The sequence below is a fragment of the Vigna radiata genome, unplaced genomic scaffold (assembly GCF_000741045.1).
Source record: "Vigna radiata var. radiata cultivar VC1973A unplaced genomic scaffold, Vradiata_ver6 scaffold_289, whole genome shotgun sequence".
Classification (NCBI taxonomy): domain Eukaryota; kingdom Viridiplantae; phylum Streptophyta; class Magnoliopsida; order Fabales; family Fabaceae; genus Vigna; species Vigna radiata.
In genome coordinates this window covers 129,648-150,068 of record NW_014542227.1, presented here as the reverse complement: position 1 = coordinate 150,068, position 20,421 = coordinate 129,648, and the positions used below count along the sequence as shown (strand labels likewise).

General features: G+C 35.3%; 1 protein-coding gene across 3 annotated transcripts; it reads right to left on the bottom strand.

Annotated features, from left to right (window-relative positions):
• Positions 1-6,330: 6,330 nt before the first annotated feature.
• Positions 6,331-8,577, bottom strand: LOC106779516 (cytosolic sulfotransferase 14-like). 3 transcript variants are annotated; one of them, XM_014667630.2, is made up of 2 exons: positions 7,521-8,577; positions 6,331-6,643 (listed from the first exon to the last, which is right to left on the bottom strand). In XM_014667630.2, the coding sequence occupies exons 1-2, from the start codon at positions 8,379-8,381 to the stop codon at positions 6,581-6,583; spliced, it is 924 nt and encodes a 307-aa protein (XP_014523116.1). In that variant the 5' UTR covers positions 8,382-8,577; the 3' UTR covers positions 6,331-6,580. The 3 variants fall into 3 exon arrangements, with proteins under 3 accessions (XP_014523116.1, XP_014523117.1, XP_014523118.1); XM_014667631.2 differs by having other exon boundaries at positions 6,332-6,635; XM_014667632.2 differs by lacking the exon at positions 6,331-6,643 and having other exon boundaries at positions 7,206-7,792; positions 7,961-8,576.
• Between the last annotated feature and the right edge of the window lie 11,844 nt (positions 8,578-20,421).

Below are 20,421 nucleotides of genomic sequence, written 5' to 3'. Positions count from 1 at the left end.
ATATATATATATATATATATATATACATATATATATATATAAGTTTTCGACAAATTCAACAATATTTTTTAACTTGTGTCAAGATTTATTCATTTAACATATATGTTACTTTTTATTGATGTCCTTCAAGATTATATTCATTAGTACAAAAATTGCGTACAACGTTGAATATTTTGGGCTTTTAACGACGAATTCGCGAACGATGTCATATTAGGAGACGTTAAATTAACGTCGAATTTTAAAAATTTTCACGTTAAATTAATGTCGAATTTTGTCAATATTTAACGTTAATCAATTTTTTGTTTATTTTTTTAATTAATTGTGATTCCTTTTTATAACTCTTTGAGATCTGAAAAACAGAAAAGCAACAAATTTCAATTTTTAGTATGTTCTAAAACATGAACTATGGTCAACAACAAACAACAATAACCAACAACAAACAAGTTCAATCAAACAACAACAAACAAGTTCAACCAAACAACAACCATAAACAAGTTCAACAAATAAGTTTTTTAAATCGAAAATGAAAACTAACCTTCAAAAGGTGGGTTCATTGGAATAAAGTGTTGTCACCCGTGAGAGAGAAAGCAAAATGCGCCTATGAAGGACAAAAGCACGAAAATAATTAGGATCAGTCAAAACAAATGAAAATCATACATAAAGTAGTTAATTAACGTGCAATTGCATCAAATGAAAGAAATGTTACTTGTAATGGTCGTCTAACTTCGTTCGAGAAAAGTTCGAGAACTCCCTCTTCATCACTTCCTTAAATTCTTCAACCAGCTCAGTTTTACTTCCCATGAAAATCAAATCATCTACATAGAGAGCAATAATCAACATACCTGTTTTGTACTTCTTTATAGAGCATGTTCATGCAGACATTGCTCATAACCATTCTTCTTGAAATATGTATCAATTCTTTCATTCCATGCTTGAGGAGCTTGCTTCAGACCATACAACACCTTCTTCAGCTTCAACACCTTCTTTTCTTCACCCTTTCTCATGTAACCGAGAGGTTGCTCTACATATACCTCCTCTTCAAGAAAACCATTTAAAATTGCAGACTTCACGTCCATCTGCTGAATCTTCCATCCTTGTTGAGCGGCTAGTGAAAATAGTAGCCAGATTGTTTCCATCCTTGTCACCGGAGCGAATACTTCATCATAGTCAATCCTCTTCTATTTGTACCCTTTCACCACAAGTCGGGCTTTATAGCGCTCCACCTCTCCTTCTGCATTAAATTTCTTTTTATATACCCACTTCACACTAATTGGTCGAACACCCGTGGGTAAATCTGTCAGCTCCCACATTTCACTTTTTTCAATTGAGCTGATTTCCTCATCCACAACTTTCTTCCATCTTTCATCTAGCACAACTTCTTCAAATTTTATATCTTCTAAACCTGTTAACAAGCATGTTATATTTACCTCATCAGTGGAGTTATCTGAGCTCTTGCTAGTCATATCTTGCTTCAAACACCTTTCTGCAAGATCTTCAGTTACAGTTCATACAACTGGTTTTTCTTCGCTTTTACTTTGGCGGCTAGACGACCATGCTTATCCTTTAAATACAATATCTGGTCTTTCATAAAAATAGAATCACCTTTTTCAATTATCTGACCCGTGCTTAAAATATTGCTCTTTAACTCGGGAACATAGTAAACATCCTTAATCTCTACAACTCTCCCATCCTTCTACATATGCCAGATTGTTCCATGCCCCTTACAACCACCTTGGAGTCATCTCCGAAAGTCACAACTCCGGCCTCCACCTTGGTGAGTTTATCAAAGAAACTCTCGTTTCCACACATGTGATTACTTGCTCTAGTATCTAAATACCATACTTAGTTGGTAGAAATCTCCTCAGCCTTTGATTTTAAGCATGGTCCAACATCCCAATTCTCCACCTTCAACTTTGAGATCTTTGACGTCAACAAAATTCCCATCTTTTCTTCATCTTCTTCTTTTTCTGTAAGAAGGTTTCTCTCACTTATCTTCTTGGCTCGACAATATTTAACAGTATGACCGAGCTTACCACAATTGTAGCACTTCCTTGATCTACATTCATATCCATAGTGGCCATGCTTGCCACACTTAAAACATTCCACTTCTGACTGATCTCCTTGGTCTTTTCCTTGTCCTCGGTCATGCCAATACTGCTGACCGGTTCCCTCTTCATTGCCTCTACCACGTCCACCTCGTCCTTCTCCTCGGCCTCCTCGTCCTCTGTTGCTAGGATCTCGGCTCTGAGTAATCCAAGATTTATTCGAGTCAAATTGTACCTGTAGTGGTTGATCTTTGGGTTTAACCTAATCATTCCAACTCCTTCTCCTTTGTTCGTGGGTTTTTAATGACCCAGCAAGTTCATCCACTGTGAGAACCGACAAATCCTTCGATTCTTCGATGGCGCACACAATACTTTCGAAATCTTTTGTAAGAGATCTCAAAATTTTCCCCACAACCCGGCTAGATGACATTTGTTCTCCATTCATGCCGAGTTGGTTGGCCACCTTCTCCACCCGAGTTATGTAATCAATTATATGCTCTTTGGGCTCCATCTTCAACTGTTCAAACTCTCCTCTGAGAGCTGGTATTCGGACTTGTTTAACGTGGTTGTCACCTTTATACACAACCTCCAATATCTTCCAGGCTTCCTTTGCTGATTTGGCATTCGCTACTTTTTTGAATCCTGACTCATCTACTGCATTGTAAAGAAAATACAATGCTGACCCATCTCTTGCACGTGTTTTCTTCAATGTTGCTATCTGTGCCACCGTCTGATCTTCGTCCACATCAGGCTCAACGTACCCTTCTTCCACCATATCCCAAACGTCTTGGGATCTCAATAACGCCTTCATCTGTAGGCACCTAACGCCATCAATTGTGGCACACTTATACCATTGACAACCTTTGTCATCTCTCACAAAAAAACAAGCACTCACCTTTCCCCTCACAGTGTTTGACTTTCCCCTTCTCCTTTTTTTTCTTTCTTTTCTCTCGACACTTAGAGCATAAAGCTCTGATACCACTTTGTTAAATAAACCACACTCAAACGTATTGCTCTCTACAATAAAATTGAATCCTACACCACAAATATTTCTCTCGGTACTCACTCTGATAAACAAATATGCTCCACTCTAATATTTCTCTCGGTACTCACTCTGATAAACAAATATGCTCCACTTTAAATAGCCACAAACTTAACAGAAGGCAATAGCCTTTTCAAAATAACAATAACAACTTCAAATAAAATATATAAAATCTATCCCAATTTCGTAACGTTGCGTAAAAAGCACTACAATAAAACTTAACATTTTAAAAGTTTATTTTATATATATATATATATATATATATATATATATATATATATATATATATATATATAAAAGTTTTTGACAACTTCAACAATATTTTTTAACTTGTGTCAAGATTTCTTCATTTAACATATATGTTACTTTCTGTTGAGTGCAAGATTATATTCACTAGTACAAAAATTGCGTATAACGTCGAATATTTTGGGTTTTTAACGATGAATTCATGAACGATGTCATATTAGGAGAAGTTAAATTAAAGTCGAATTTTAAAAAATTTCACGTTAAATTAATGTCGAATTTTGTCAATATTCGACGTTAATGAATTTTTTATTTTTTTCTTAATTAATTGTGATCCATTTTGACAACTCTACGAGATCTGAAAACTAGAAAAGCAACAAATTTCAGTTTATAGTATTTTCTAAAACATGAACTATGATCAACAACAAACAACAATAACCAACAACAAACAAGTTCAATCAAACAACAACAAACAAGTTCAACCAAACAACAACAAACAAGTTCAACCAAACAATAACCATAAACAAGTTCAACAAAAAGCAACAAACAAGTTCAACAAATAAGTTTTTTAAAATGAAAACGAAAACTAACCTTCAAAAGGTGGGTTCATCGGAATAAAGTGTCGTCACCCGTGAGAGAGAAAGCAGAATGCGCATATGAAAAAGCACGAAAATAATTGGGATCGGTCAAAACAAACGAAAATCATACATAAAGTAGTTAATTAACGTGCAATTGCATCAAATAAAAGAAATATTACTTGTAATGGTCGTCAAACTTCGTTCGAGAAAAGTTTGAGAAGAGAATAAGGTCTCGCGCGCTAAGATAAAATGAATGAATTTCAATTTCTCGCTCAAATTTTTATTGAATTCACTCACCTTTTAACGTCTAATGCTAGGGCATTCTACGTTTTATATCATTTTACGTCGAATTACAATTAAAAACGACGTTTAATAATTACATTTATTTACAAAAATGCTACCGCGTGACATTATACGTTGTTTTTTCGTTAGTGATTTTACAAATGCAAATTATAATGTTGTCAAATTATTTTCTCCATCAATATTATTCAAAATTTTCTCAACCAGAATTAGTAGGATTAATTTTCTTTGATGTCAACGAATACTCTTTTTATCAATGTTAATGAGACTATTTTTTAGTTGTATTCTAAGCTTAATCATATAAGATGGTACCAAAATGTATAACTCGTTTGGTAATTACCTACTAGTAGGTTTAGCTTACCTGGTTCGACAGACATTTGCAAAGGCCAATATTCTACATCATCGACCTTAGATATCTAATAGTTTCACCAAGATTGATTCCTATTAAGATAGTGTTGAAAAGTCTCACATCACTTACCTCAAGATTTGGAGTGCAACTTGTATATCTATTAGTCAACTTCATTTATAGTCAATTGCTTTTAAGCTTAAAGGATAATGTCATGGACTAAACCTCCCATATAGGACTACCAAGGAGGCTGAGTTGTTGTAACTTTCTTTTGCCTTGTAATTGTTTTTAATTATGTTCATCAATGTAGATTGAAGTTACTACATCTCTTATCTTTTATGCATTTTCTATTGAGAAATGTTACTTTGACACACCTAGATAAATTAACATTCAAATGGCATCCCAGGTGACATATGTGGGTCCAGTCATATAGTGAGGTAAGAGGATGAGAATGTTCTAAAACGGAGATTGTAATGAAATGGGAGAGGGCATGATCCATTATGATTTTAGCACCATGATAACAATTGAAAAACAATTATTTTCATACTTGACTTTGATATTAAATCACACCCTTTATGGCTTAGAATTAGCTTGAAATCATGCATTTTTATTAAGTTAGAGAATAAGAGAGTCAAAGTTGGTTTTCTTGGTTTTATACTTGGTTTCCCTTGATTTTGTAGGTTTATTGAATGGTTTGAAAGAAGGATTGAATTATCAAAGAGTTGCAGTGCAGAAAAGTCAACCAGAATCCAAAAAAGTCAACCAGTCAACCAAAAAGTCAACGAGTTGGCCAGAGTGCAGTTGACCAGTGCTGAGCGGTGAAAATGGGCGCTGAGTGGTCAATTTTTGGCACTGAGCGACAATTTTGGGCGCTGAGTGGTCCTGCGATTAAGGGGAAACCACTGAGCGGTCAAATTAGGGGCTGAGCGATTGTTAGTTTTTATTTTGTGGATTCTGTGATCATTTTGTTATCTTTTTGGCCTATATATAGCCCCAGTGCGACTTGAAACCCAATCTTTTGGCAGAGGAAGACGACACAACATTCTTTTCACCCCCTTGGAGGAGGATTTTGGATGTGGGAGCTCCAATCTACCAAATCTAGGGTTTATCTTTTCATTCTTTTATTATATTTCATCTAGTTTCACCATGACAATGGTGAACTAAACCCTTTGTTGTCGGGGAACAATGTATTCTTTTGAAACTCTCATTTATCCAAATTCATATTTATTTCATATGCTTTTCATATACTTGGTTTATCAATTGTTGGGTTCTCATCTATGCTTAATGTTTTTATCATTTAACTCATTCGGTAAAAGTTGTTTGTTTTTATTGATACGGGAACGTACTGTAATGTCATGAACTTGTGGGGAATTCCTTGATTATGCTAATACCGCCTAGGGATAGGGGTAGGACGATCAATTATTGTATTTTGCTTCCATTCATTATGCATTATTGGTTGCTAGGGGAGGCTAGGGATAGCAAGCCGGTAATTAATAATAGGCTCTTTTCACCAAGGGATTGGGTTAAGGGTAGACTAGAAAGTTTGCATGGCAATTGGATAAACAAGTGAAGTAAATAAGAAGAGTAAATAGATAAGAGTGGATAAGATGAAATTGTAAACCCCAACAACTCCATTCATTCATAGTTTTTTTTTTGCCAATTGAATCATCTGCTTTTGCATGTTTAGTTTTTGTTCTTTGAATTCAAAACTTCAATTTAATTCTTTTCTCAAGTCTTAAGTGATTGGGTTACACGAAAGATTAGGCCTTTGAGTCTTTTGGGAGAACGATATTGGATTTACCAATTATTTTACTTGATAACGATCTGGTACACTTGTCAGGGGCTTAACGCACCACCACACGAACAAAGCTTCACAATGTGCACGACTACTAACTCGATCCTTCCACCACATATTTGCAACTTCAGCTCAATCCTTCCTCTATGTGTCTCCAATTCTAGCTCAACCCTTCCACAATATATTTGTAGCTTTAACTTAACCCTTCCACCGTGGATTTGTAGCTCTAGCTCAATCCTTCCAACATGAATCTCCAGCTCCACTTGTCCCTTCCAACATTGATCTCCTACAATTCTAAAAAACAAGAAGTCAATGAAATACAATTGGAATTAATTCCACCAAATCACGAATCGATTCCAAGCCATTTTGAGCAGTATTTTCACCCAAAACAAACATAGGCGTCATATTTCAAACATAAAACTCAGTCAAACAAAATATTTTATAATAACCAAAATGACATAAATATTCTCTTTCAATTCATGCTATACGAACCATGCATTTTAAAATAATATTAAAATGGACACATAAGTCATGTTAAATGAGTGCATAAGTACGTCATCGTGTGAACGTATCGTGCTCTTTTCTATCGGGTCAAACTTTTAATAGAGATTTTTGTTTGTAAAATTAATATTTCTTCGATAATATTAAAGTAATTTTATATTTTTTTAACATTTTTCAAAAAAGAATAATTTAACATTGGATAAGCGACACTAATACAACAATAAAAATATTTATTATTCATTTATTATAAATGGTTTCACATTTTTTAATTTTTTTTAAAATAATAATTTTGCTTTATTCTGATAACACAATTTAACCCACACTGAAATTTCAAAGCTAAATTTTTATTTTCAAATAATGATAAATCACGGTAATTGACTAAAGCATGAGCACTTATGAACATCCGAAACACATAAAAGGTAACAACAATGGTAGTCACTAGGGTTTACGACATATCAAACCTCTTTATTTCAGAAACAAAGAAGAGAAAGTACAATATATTTATGTTAATCAATACAGTGCATACTTATTTTTTCTGCAGCAACTTATTTACTTAGGAATCCTACAACAATGCATTATTCTAAATCATAAATGACAGACCTGATCCGCCAAATTTTTCTTCCATAATTTTAGACAGTTTTTCTATCATGGAAGGAGAAAAATAGTTTACCCAATCTCTGGTTTCTCCTTTCCCAAAAAAGTACTTTTTCTCCAGAAATTGGTAAATTATTCCAGATTTATTCACTTCCGAGTCCTTCATCTTCTCAAAGCTGCATAGTTTGATTATGCTTTCGATCACTTCCTTGTTTTCTTCCTCTTGAGTGAAAGGAAATCCCAAAAAATCTGCAATTTTTTTCACCTCAAAATTGACATCCTCTTTAAGATCTTCATACTTCAAGAACAAAACCTTACTTGGTTTGGCCATGCTCTCCTTCCAATAACCTAGCATATGACTCCACCATGGACCAAACTCAATTATCCCATTGCAGTACATTTCAAAAGCTTCTTCAATTTTCAATGTGGACAAAGGCTCAAGCTTAATTTTGTCAAAGTAAATCCATGCTGAAACAAAAGTGTCAAAAGGGTTTCTGCAAATATAAATTATCTTACAGTTAGATTGATCAATGATGGAGTTGGGCAAGGAAGGGAATGGAGTGTGAGTTCCAAAAACTCTTGGTTCAGTAGTTGGGCAATGGACATCACCACGATACATAAATTCAACAGCAGGAACAAGTTGATGAGGATTTGAAGTAAGCAATGGATGGTTATCAATGGAAGAGAAGCGTTGGCGATTCACAATGGAAAATGTAATGGCTTTCAACCAAGTAGTACCTGATTTTGGAAAACTAGCAACAAAAATATCACTTTCTTTTGCTTGAAACTGCTTTTGAAAAATGTTTACCTCTTTTATAAGAATTGAAGGGCACCAAAATTCTTGGAATAGAAAGAGATCAGGGATTGCCCAACCCCTCTCTCTGGGGAGGGATGAGAGAATTAGTTCATCTTCTGCATTTGCTCGTTGCCCTTCCATTGCCACTGAAAAGATTGAACAGGGAAAACCTTTGAAAATTTGAAATTTTTTAATGATTATATTGGTTTGGTATAGAATGTGATGATAATTGCAAGTATTGAATAAGAAGTTGATCTCAGAACAATATCTTCTTTAGCAATGAGTTGAAGAAATTATAAATCTGTTGAAATCAATGCCAGCATGTACAGGCAGATATTATACCACTATCTGTAGCATAAAGATTGAAGAAATTATACTGGTTTTGACAAAAGTCACCAATGGCAGACATGTTATGGGCACAAAATTGTCCTTTTACCAGTCTGTATATATTATCTTAGCATGTGGCCCAGAATAATTGGCCAAATTAGGAGAAACAACCGTGTTACTCGCACAAATTTCTTTTGGCAAAAAGTAGCTTGTCTTTTATCTATAATTACTAAGCTATGGATCATGTTACTGTGTCTTTGTGATCGAACTTCCTATCAACATTAATTATTAGTATTGCGTCAATGATAGATGTTGAATCAACAATCTTTCACACCTTTCCATCCAAATAAGTCTTATAACTCTCAAAATAACAAAAAATCGAATTTCCTGTGTTAATGGATCATGTTACTGTGTTTTGTCTCAAACAAACCATGTTCTCACAATTTGCTATCAACTTAAGTCTGTATGATGTTTAGGTCAAATTGGTGGTTGTTTAATCATGTTATCCAATGCTTATTTGCTTTTTGAAAATAGTTATATGATGACAAATCCCAATCCTGATACCATTGCATTGGCTTGTGCGGTGTGTGGCAATGATTTCTTTAAATGCTTTAATTTAACCACATTTTTCAATTTTAGATCCAATTGCATGATATCAATTTGATCTAAATATTAGTACAAAACAAGTCTTTTAATTGTTATTTTATGTTTTTTAAATTTGTTTTACGACAAGATTTAGATTCAACAAATTACATTTTAAGTTTTTTATTAACCAATAAATTTAAAATTTAAGTTTATTATTATCCAACAAACTTATTTGTCTTTTTTTTTTTAAATTTTATTTATTTAATCACGAAACTAAAACTTAAAATACAACCAATATAATAGAATATATATTTTAAATTGTTCAATGTAAGTACATAATAAAGAATTTCAAAACTAAAATAAACAATAAGATATTTAATTTAAAATTTGTAATCTAAACAAAATTTTACTTAAACTTTTAAGTCTAAACATAACTTAATAAAAACTTAATTGAAAAACAAATTTGCACTTGATGACTTGTCCAATTATAAATTATTTCAACCATGTCTTCCTTTCGTATAAGTAACAAATCTTCAAATACCTAAAATAAATATTATTATAAGTTGAGTATGAATCATAAATATCTATACTAAATAATGTTATTACTTAGTGGATTACCTTAAACGATGGAATTCATGCACTATATTCTATAATTCAATAACAAGTATACAGAAATTTATCATCATTAATATGATAGAATTTATTCAACCTAACCTAACCCATATTTAGCTTTCATAAATAACAACGTTTGATATTTAGCTTCATCCAACAAAACACATGAATAAATATGACTTATAAAAATGAATTCAACCTAATCTACGTAACCCACTTTTAATGCATTTAAAATTTATTTTTAACCAAGACTTCTGCATCATGCATCAACTTGAAAGATTATAAGTAATCGATAACAAACAATTTAACAAAGCAAAAGAAAGTTACTCTTAAATACTTCATCCCTTTTCTCCGCTCTCTTCCTTTCCATTTGTTTTTATATTCCTTCTCATACGAACTCCCATACAATCAATAAATGTTAGTTTAACACGATAAACATTTATACAAAAGCCTAACTACGTACAGAAAAGTTGCAAAATTAATTATAGCAATAAACAAGAAAAAGAAAAGCTTAAGCATTCCCAACCATCTTTCCTACAAAGAAATCCTACAAACAAGAGTTAATTTCCTCCCTCCATTTAATAACAAGTTCCTTCAAATGTCAACATTTTTATCAACAACCAATTGAATTTGTAGCTATAAATTAAACTGATATATGAACTCATCTAATAGTATACATTTTGCATCCAAAAAGAGGATGGTGATGAGAATCTAGTGCATATGGAGCTTGTATGGTATATAATAGGGACCGAACGGTTGACATCCAAGGTCGTTCGGTCTATCTATAGTAGCAACGTTAGTCAACCAGGTAAGATGGTTTTTATGAATGGTGGATCGAAATTGGGCCAGCGTTTAAGTTATTAGGCCAATGGTCCAGCAAAAGATAAAATAATCAAAGGAGAATAAAATAATCAAAGATATCTGGTTAAAGATCGAATTAAAGATATTAATAGGTGGTTTATGAGCAACCAACCCGATTTTAAGGTAAGTCTGTTTGTATTTTATTGGGCGTATGTCAGTTTAGGGTCCATGAGACAACTTATATATACAAGGTCAGGGCTAAAAGTCAGGTACGTTCTACTCACATTCAACTCATACTCTCAAATACTCAAATAATGATAACCATTGACTAAATATTCAATTAAGAGCCAAAGCTCTTCAATCACATGCCTAACTTGGGTGTCAGAGTGCCTTTTGCAGGTACCTCTCCCCTTTGTCAAGAAGGTAATCGACCAGTCACAACTGAAATCAACCGAACGGTTAACACCAAAGGCAATCGAGCGACCCAAATTAAAGGAGAGCAAGCGGTCTAGAGTGAAAGAAAGGCCGAGCGGTTCAGGCGATACGACGTTAGGAGGCAAGGAAGACACGTCAGAAAGGTTAGTCTCTCGATCCTGCACAAATCTAACCGAAATATTTTGGCGTCCACCATGGGGTTGAGAGTAGGCAGAAGAAGCCTAAATGGTGACCATGAGGAGCATGGACGAACAATAGAACACCAGAGATCTAATAGCGCAAATGCAAGAGTAGATAAGGCTCAAGCACGAACCATGCAGGACTAACTACAGGCACAAGCGCGGGTTCAACATGAGATGCAACAATAGCATGAACAAGAGATCACGATGCTAAGAACCGAACAGGCTCATTGGGTACAATCTGAGCAACACTCGGCATCGTCAGCCCAACGGGATCATAATGGTGAAAATAACAATGGAACCCGTCATGACCAAGAACAGTCTCACCACACCAACCCGAACGGTGATACCAACGGTAATACCAATCCGAATCGTAATCTGAATGGCAACTGAGGAAGAAGAGAGCCAAAACCTCTGCAGACCACAAGGTCGATTGGTCTACTGTCCTTCTGTTAATGATATCGGCAAGTGTATCGAATCGTATCAAGTAATAAACATGGTAAGACCAAGTATCGTTTCCCAAGAGACTCACGACTTAGACAGTTATGTGATTTCTTGATTAATTAAGACTTGAGAACAAACTCATTTGGTTTAAAATGCAAATAAAAGTAAACATACATGCAATTTTGATCAATTAACAGAAGGTTAAATACCTCTTTTGGTCCCAGTTTTGGTTACGAATATTCGAAATGGTCCCTATTTTATTTTTTGGTTCAATGTAGTCCTAAAGAACGTAACTGTGTTCAATTTAGTCCTTTTTCCATTCAATGTAATCCTAAAGAACATAATTTATGTTCAATTTAGTCCTTGTTTGTGGTTCACGGAGTTTGTAAAAAGGATTAAATTGAACACAAATTAAGTTCTTTAGGACTACATTGAACAGAAAAAGGACTAAATTGAACACAATTACGTTCTTTAGGACTACATTGAATAAAAATATAAAATGGGGACCATTTTGAATATTCGTAACCAAAACTGGGACCAAAAAAGGTATTTAACCTTAACAGAAAACGCAAAAGTGAATGATTTGTAAATTATGGAATGAATATGTTGTTAGGGTTAGATTTCACCTAGTTTACTGTCATGTATTTAAGAATTCATCTTCTTCATTAATGTCAATGTCACTATCTAAAGTACTTAAAACCCAATCCCTCAGCGAAGAAAGCCTATCATTAATTACTAGGTCACAATCCCTTGCATCCCTAATAATTAATTCTGCATTACGATTAATAGCTTAAGACAACCAGAACTCATGTCCCTATCCTTGAGCAATATTGCTTCTGGGAATAATTCTCTAGAACCTGAATTGTAAGATACCTCTCGGTACTCATGCAAATAATACATCATGCTATGAATGAGTTAAACATAACAAGAAATGAGCAAAGAAGAATTACCCTAACAAATAATGAAATAAGAATATATAATTAAGAATAAATTCAAATGCATGAGTGTTCACAAGGTTACATCATCCCTTAACAACAATTAGAATTTAGTTCACCATTATCATGGTGAATCTTGATGTAAAATGGAAAAGAATGAGATAGAAAAACCCTAAGAATTGAAAATGGAAGCTCCCTTATCCAAATCCGCCTCTAAGGGGGTGAAAATGTGTGTTTCTACGCCTCTTCTGTCAAAAGATACAGTACCTAGGACGTCCAAGTCCTTAAATAGATCGAAATAAAAATAGAAAAGATAGCCCAAGCCCGTGTCGCCAGCGCTCAACGTCCCACTTAGGGCGCCCGGGCGTCATCCAGTAGGTATTGGCGCTCAAGGGTACTCAGAAGGCAAGCAAGCGTGGTGCGACTGGAGGAAGTGGCGCTCAGTGCCCCTAAAAGGGCGCCCAGGGGCGAACTAGAAGCTTTCTGCATTGAGGGCCTTCAAAAAGGGCAGTCAGGCGTGATACTACGAGTTCTAGCGCTGAGGGCCTTGAAAAGGGCGCTCAAGCGTCCTGGATTCTCCTTTCTAATGCTTTTCCAGTTCTTCCTGAGTTCCAACTCCTTTGTACTTCAACTCTTCTTCCAAATAATCTCAATTCCTACTAAAACAAGGGAATCTAGCCATAAAATTATTAAATTCACCCTCAATTCTCTTATTCACACAACTTAAGCAAAATCATGATTTCAAGCAAGTTTCTAAGTCAAAAAGGTTGCATTTAGTATCAAAATTAAGTCACAGATAACAATATTTTCAACCGTTATCACAACCCCAAACTTAGAACTTTGTTTGTCCTCAAGCAAACAAAATGCAACTTAGCTTTCAAAACTCACTACAATGGTTCAACACATCTCAAAACTTTTTCTTCCAAGACAAGTAATCACTCATATCAGCTCATCATAAAAATGACAATCAAGATGTACAAATGCCTTAATTCAATTAAGCTCATTGTGGTGCTCACATAATATGATAATATTCAACAAATGCTATCCTAATGAATGATCAATCAAATAAGCAAAGATGTAACCATACATACATGTGTATATCGAGGTGACTCATCCACTCTACTATCACAATGTCACATAAATCAACTTTGTCTTTCATTTAACCACAATCAAACATAATTTCATCATTCAAACACAATATCTCTTTTCAAAAAACCATTTTCACTTATTCCCAAATTTCCCTTGCATTAAGCTTTTCTTTCCTTTCATTCTTTCTTTTTCTTTTTCTTTTACTTTTGCTTTTCATTTTCCTTTGCTCAACACTTAGCTCAATGCTTATTTTTTTTATTTTCTTTTTCAAATTTCCCAACAACCCCAAACTTAAACCTTTATCAATACCACACAAAAATTCTCAACTTAACTCAAGGTAAATATTTTCAAAAAGGGTTCTTTTTTCGTGTTTAAGGCTCAAGGTACAAAGGATAAAACACATGGTTCTCTTTTTATTGGGCTAACATCATGCATTGGCTAAAAAGGGATAACAATAGATGACCTTGGTCATATGACACATGCAAGCAAGTGATTCAATCATAGAAACCTGGGCAAAGTCATTTATGCTTTCAAAATAATAGCATCATTCACAAAAAAACTCTGGAGCTCAATCCAGATAAATTCAGATAAATATCATGCTCAGTATCTCAATCATAATTTTACCTCATGCATCTGTTTCACACAAATTGTGAGCAACCACCTGTATATCAGCACATCATGCATCATCTCAACATCAATCAATATAACGAAGCATCATAAAGCAATACTCATCACACAACATATCATAGTCAAACCATCGCAACAAATTAAGTTCAAGCCAAGTACATCATAACCTATACTAAAAACATAAGCAAATAAAGATGACATATATTAAAAAGATAAGTTTAGAAAACTGGGTTGCCTCCCAGTAAGCGCTTGCTTAAAGTCACGAGCCTGACACCATGAATCCTCCAGCATCCCTCAGTAGATGCTTATCTTCTCATCAACACCCATCAATAAGTTTCTAGTAGCATGGTATCGTTCAGTAAATACTCAATCACCTAGCATTCATCAGTAGATGTTCTGCCATAATAGGCTCATAACCAAACAAAACAAACAAACCAAAATAATTAACCAGAGTTTAAATTACACCACCAAATAAATCATAAATTAAAGTTTTTAAATCACTGGGCTACCTCCCAGCAAATGCTCTTTTATTGTCACTAGCTTGACACACTAAAGCTTAAGTCACATCTTTCATGTTGGTGTTCTTCCCTCTTTTATCACACCAACTTATCTCCAAAAGCTTCTTGTCCACCATCTTGACTCTCTTGAATATGGAGCTTCGATCTCTATCACTCCATTCTCTTTAAGCTCTTTCACAACCCATAACCTGTTCTTGAATCTCATTGGTATGCCAGGTTTGAGTTTTTCATGTTCATCCTCTAAGTCTTGATGAACAATCTTCTCTTCAATCTTTGTCTTTTGTTCCTTTACCTGCGATAAGAAACAACTTTTACCTTCCTCTACTGGCTTAGTAGCTTTTGGACTAGTCACTAGTGCATCCTCATATGCAGCTTTATGACCGGTCTTCTTCACTTGAATTTGTTGCTCGGCATTGAAGACATTGAACATCACCTCCACTTCTTCGTCTTTAAGTACTATAGTCCCAACATCAACATTGATGATAACCTTAGCCGTTTTCATGAATGGCCTTCCAAGAATAATAGGGATCTCCACGTCTTCCCCCATCTCCATCACCACAAAGTCCACCAGGAATTTAAGTTGGTCTATTTGAACCACAACATCTCCCACCAGACCAGAGGGCTTCTTAGTGGATCTATCCGCCATTTTCAAAGTCATCTTTGTAGATTTAACTTCAAGACCATCAATCTTCTCAAGCATAGATAGGGGCATCAAATTGATTCTAGACCCTAAATCAATTAGGGCTTTCCCTCTTTCATGATTCCCAATGGTGCAAGGAATAGTGAAACTTCCTCGATCTTTAACTTTTGGAGGAAGTTCCTTCTGCAAGATAACACTACAATTGCCCCGTACCTCAATTGTTTCCTCATCTAGATATCTTCTCTTTTTGAGGAATTTCTTCAAGAATTTAGCATACACAAGAACCTGTTGCAATGCCTCAGTCAAAGGAATTTTAATCTCCAATTTCTTGAAGTTTTCTTTGAAACACCCTAATTGTTTCTCTTTTTCTTTTTTACTATACACCTTAGGGTAAGGAAGAATTTTTTCAATATTTTTCTTTTTTCTCTCGCCCTCTTCTTTTTCTTTTCTCTCCTCATTCTTCTTTTCTCTTTTTCTCTCAGCCTTACTTTTTCTCTTTTTTTTCTTCTTTCTCTTTCAACTCATCTTTTTCTTTTCTCTCTTCCACCCTCTCATCACTTATGCTCACAATAACATTACATTCTTTTTTTGGGTTAACCTTAGTATTAACCCCAATTGCTTTTCAACTTTATCCTTTAACTTCTTGGCCAATTGGCCAACTTGTATCTCCAAATTCCTTATAACAGCTTCAGTGCTCTTATGGTTGGAGATAGTTACCTACATAAACCGTTGAAGAGTTTCTTCAAGCTTTGTGGTTCTTTTGGATAAAGAGGATATTTGTTGCAATGGCTGTTGTGGTGGTCTATTGAATTGTCCTACAACTTGTCTAGATTGACCTTGACCTACGCTTGGGTGAGGTTTCCACCCTTGGTTGAAATTACCTTGGTGGAATTGATTACCCATAAAGTTGACTTCTACTTGGGTATTCTCAGCTGGCATTGCACATTGACCATTGACCATTGATATGATCATTACCATATAATTCACAAAGTTTCTGTTGAACCTGTGGAACATTCTGTAGCTCCTTTGGCAATTGAGAGAGTTTCTTAGTCAAATTCTCCAATTGTTGAGTAACAATCTTATTCTGTGTTAGCAGAGCATCATGAGATTATAATTGTAGAACTCCCTTCTGTTGAGGTGGAGCTCCTCTTTCATTGTGCATCTTATTGTCATTAGTAGCCATATTATCTATCAATTCATAGGCTTCCTTTGAAGTCTTGCATTTGATATTACCTCTAGCTTAGGCATCCAACATTAATTTTGTTTGCGAGCCAAGTCCTCCAAGGAATAGAATGACTACTATGGCTTCATCAAAGCCATGTGTGGGTGTCTTTCTCAGCAAGCTTTTGTATCTATCCCACACTTGACCTAGTGTTTCTTCCCTGCCTTGCCTGAAAGAAGAAATTTCTTGTTTACCTTTGTTGATCTTTAACTGTGGGAAGTATTTGTTTAAAAACTTTGTGACTACAACTTCCCAATCAGTAAAGCTATTCTCCGGGATGGAGTTGAACCATAACTTAGCATTGCCTCCTAACGAAAAAGGAAACAAACTAAGCTTTATAGCATCATCTGGCACGCCATTGATCTTCATAGTGTTGCATATTTCATTAAATGTAGTCAGATGCTGATATGGACTTTCATGTGACAGTTCATTGAATTGGTTGCTCTTTACCAATTGTATCAACGTCAGCTTCATCTCCATAATTGCAACATTAACCCTCGGCCTTACAACGCTATTAAAATGATGAGGGCCAACAACTGTTGTATAGTCTGCTAGAGTACGTCTGCCATTATTCTCCTCAGCCATATCTTCAGTGCTCTGGTCAAGTCCTTGAGGTGAAGGCTGTAAAAGTGTCTCAGGAGGAGGGAATAATTCCCCAGTTCGGATTCTCCTCCTTCTTATACTCTCGTCTTGTCCTTCAAGAAGGGGTTTGATAACGGTTGAAAAACACACCCTTTATGACTTAGAAATTAGCTTGAAATCATGCATTTTGCTTAAGTTAGAGAATAAGAGAGTCAAAGGTGGTATTCTTGGTTTTATGCTTGGTTTTCCATGTTTTAGCAGGAATAAACATGAATTTGATGAAAGAAGTTGAAGTAGGAAGGAGTTGGACTCAAGAGAAGAAGGAAAAGTCAAGTGTTGCAGCCACCGCTGAGCGACAGTTTTACCGTTGAGCGCTAGCCTCTTTAGTGAGTCCACTACCAAGCTCTTGGGCGTCAATGCTGAGCACAATTTCTGATTGCCGCACCTACCGCTGAACAGTAATTTAGCGCTGAGCGACGTTGTCGTGGGCCTGGGCTAGTTTTCCTATTATTTTTATGAGCTATATATTGATTTGAACGACGCAGAGAGGGTATCTTTTGACAGAAAGAGGTGCAAAAACACTCCTTTCACCCCTCAAAGGCAGATTTTGGATGCAGAAGCTCCAATTTATAACTTTTAGGGTTTTATCTTTAATTATTTTCATTATTTTCATCTAGTTTCACCATGTCCATGGTGAACTAAACCTCCATTGTTGTTGGGGAAACAATGTAATCCTTTGAAACTCTCATGTATTGAATNGATTCTTTATATATATGCTTTACTTCATTAATTGTTAGGATTTTTCCTCTACACTTTATGCATGCTTTGTTTAACTCGTTCAATTGCATGATCATTGATTTTTTCGATATGGACACATACGGCAAAATCTAGACTTGGGGAAATTCTCTCGAGAGCAATATTACCTAGACATAGCGATAGGAGGACCGATTGCCTTTAAGCTTCTGTGCGAATGTAATGCATGATAAATTGCTAGGGAGACAAGACATTGTAAACTAGTAATTAGGAGTAGGCTCTCTTCACCGAGACATCGGGTTTAGGGTAATTTAGAAAGTGGCATTGGCATTAATGAAGGAGTTGAATTCGTAAATACATGAGAGTGAATAGGTTAAAGTCGTAAACCCCAACAACATAATTCACCCATATATCATTCACTTGCGTATTTTCTTGGTCAATTGATCAACACTTGCATACATGTTTATTTTCTGTTTTGCATTTTAAAACCTAATTTTCGTTCTCAAGTCTTAAATAATCAAGAAATCACATGACTGTCTAGGCCAACGAGTCTCTTGGGAAAACGATACTTGGTCTTACCATTTTATATTACTTGATACGATTTGGTACACTTGTCAGATTCTTAACAAGTTTTTGGCGCCTTTGCCGGGGACTCGTGGTATAACTCGTAGTATATTACTGTTTTTATTTTTTAGGCTAATTTTTTGCTCTAGTGTAGTGTTCTTCAGTGTATGCAGGATAAAATTCGTACTAGGAGCACAAGATCATCAGAACCTCTCTTTTTAGGTTTGGAGGTAGAGAAGACTGCCAATAGTAGATAAAGAAGATAGATAATGAAGAAGGCAGATAAGAAAGGAGAATTGGTTCACCAAAACCTTGATGTGAAAAGTGATGAACCCAAACCTGACACACCAGTGAAATTCAAGAATAGGTGGTGGGTTGTCAAGACTATCAAGGCAAACAGAGTTCTTGAGAATGAGGCTCCTAATTCTAGAAGAGTTAAGTTGGTGATAAGAAAAATGTTGAGATTTTGTTGGTGTCATGAAGGAAAGAGGACCACCAACATCAGAAATCTGGATTAGGCTTAATTGGGTCAAGCTAGTGACGTTAAAGAAGCGTTTGCTGGGAGGCAACCCAGTTTCTGACTTTTTCTTTTTAATTAATTATTTGTGTGGTTTGGATTTCATTTTTGTTTTGCAGTAATGACAACATTTACTGATGGATGCTGTACAACATCCACTAAGGGATATTAGGAGGACTCAGATGACAACATTTACTAATTGATGCTGCTATGATGAGGATGATGAATGATAGCATCTACTGATGGACGTTAGGGGATTAAGCATCTACTGATGGAGGCTATGTTATGCCAGTAGGCATCTACTGATGGGTCAAGCTAATGACGTTAAAAGAGCGCTTGTTGGGAGACACCCCAATGATTGAAAAACATTTGTTCTTAGATTTTGTTTATTTTATTTTGGTGATGTAATTTTAAATATTTTGGAACACTGTTTATTGGGTAACATGTATTGAGGGATGCTAGATGATTATGTATCTACTGAAGGATACAGGAAGGTACACCTACTAATGGGTGATGGTAAGGTTTACACCTACTTATGGGTGCTAGAAAGAGTTTGGGTTAGGCTCGTGACGTTAAACAAGCACTTCCTGGGAGGCAACCCAGTTGATTGATTTATTTTTGTCTTAATTATGTTCTAGTTGCATTTTAGGGTTTGACTGTTAAATGGTTAGTGGAGTGAGTGAAAATTGCATGAAATTCGAAATTTGAGAGTTGAATGTGAGTGGCATTTGGTCAATGACGGTTAGGGTAAGCTAGGAAGAAGAAACATCAATCCCGCACATACCGCTCAGCGGTAATTGGCGTTGAGCAGCGGTACTACAGATTGGTTTTTTGGGTTTTAAATTTTGGGCCCAGTGTGAGTTGGCCCATTGCACATTTTACTTACCCTAGGTCTCGACCTAACCTCTTCATTCGACCCTTAATCACTTTGACTACTCTCAAGCAATCTCTAAAGCGCTCTCTTCAATTTTACCTTCATCCCCCTTCACAAAAACCCTTCCTGCACCATTTTTGCACCACCTCTTCATCTAAGTTTGGGGTTTTGTGAGAGCACAACAGTTTGGGATTGATTCCTTCACATTCATTGAGCATCTTGCACACATTTGAGTATCTTCACCTAAGTAAGTACATACATTTTACATTCTAGGATTTTGAGAGCATGATTTTGTATGAAAATGGTTGTTTAAGCATGAATTTTTAGGACTTTTGATGTTTATGCATGATTAAGTGAAATAATTGATGTTTGGACCGATTAAAATGTATGATTGAGGTCTGCAATTGGAAAAAATGCATGTGGGTGGAGATTAGAAGCCAACTAGGGCTATTTTGAAATCCTGAACTGATACCGCTC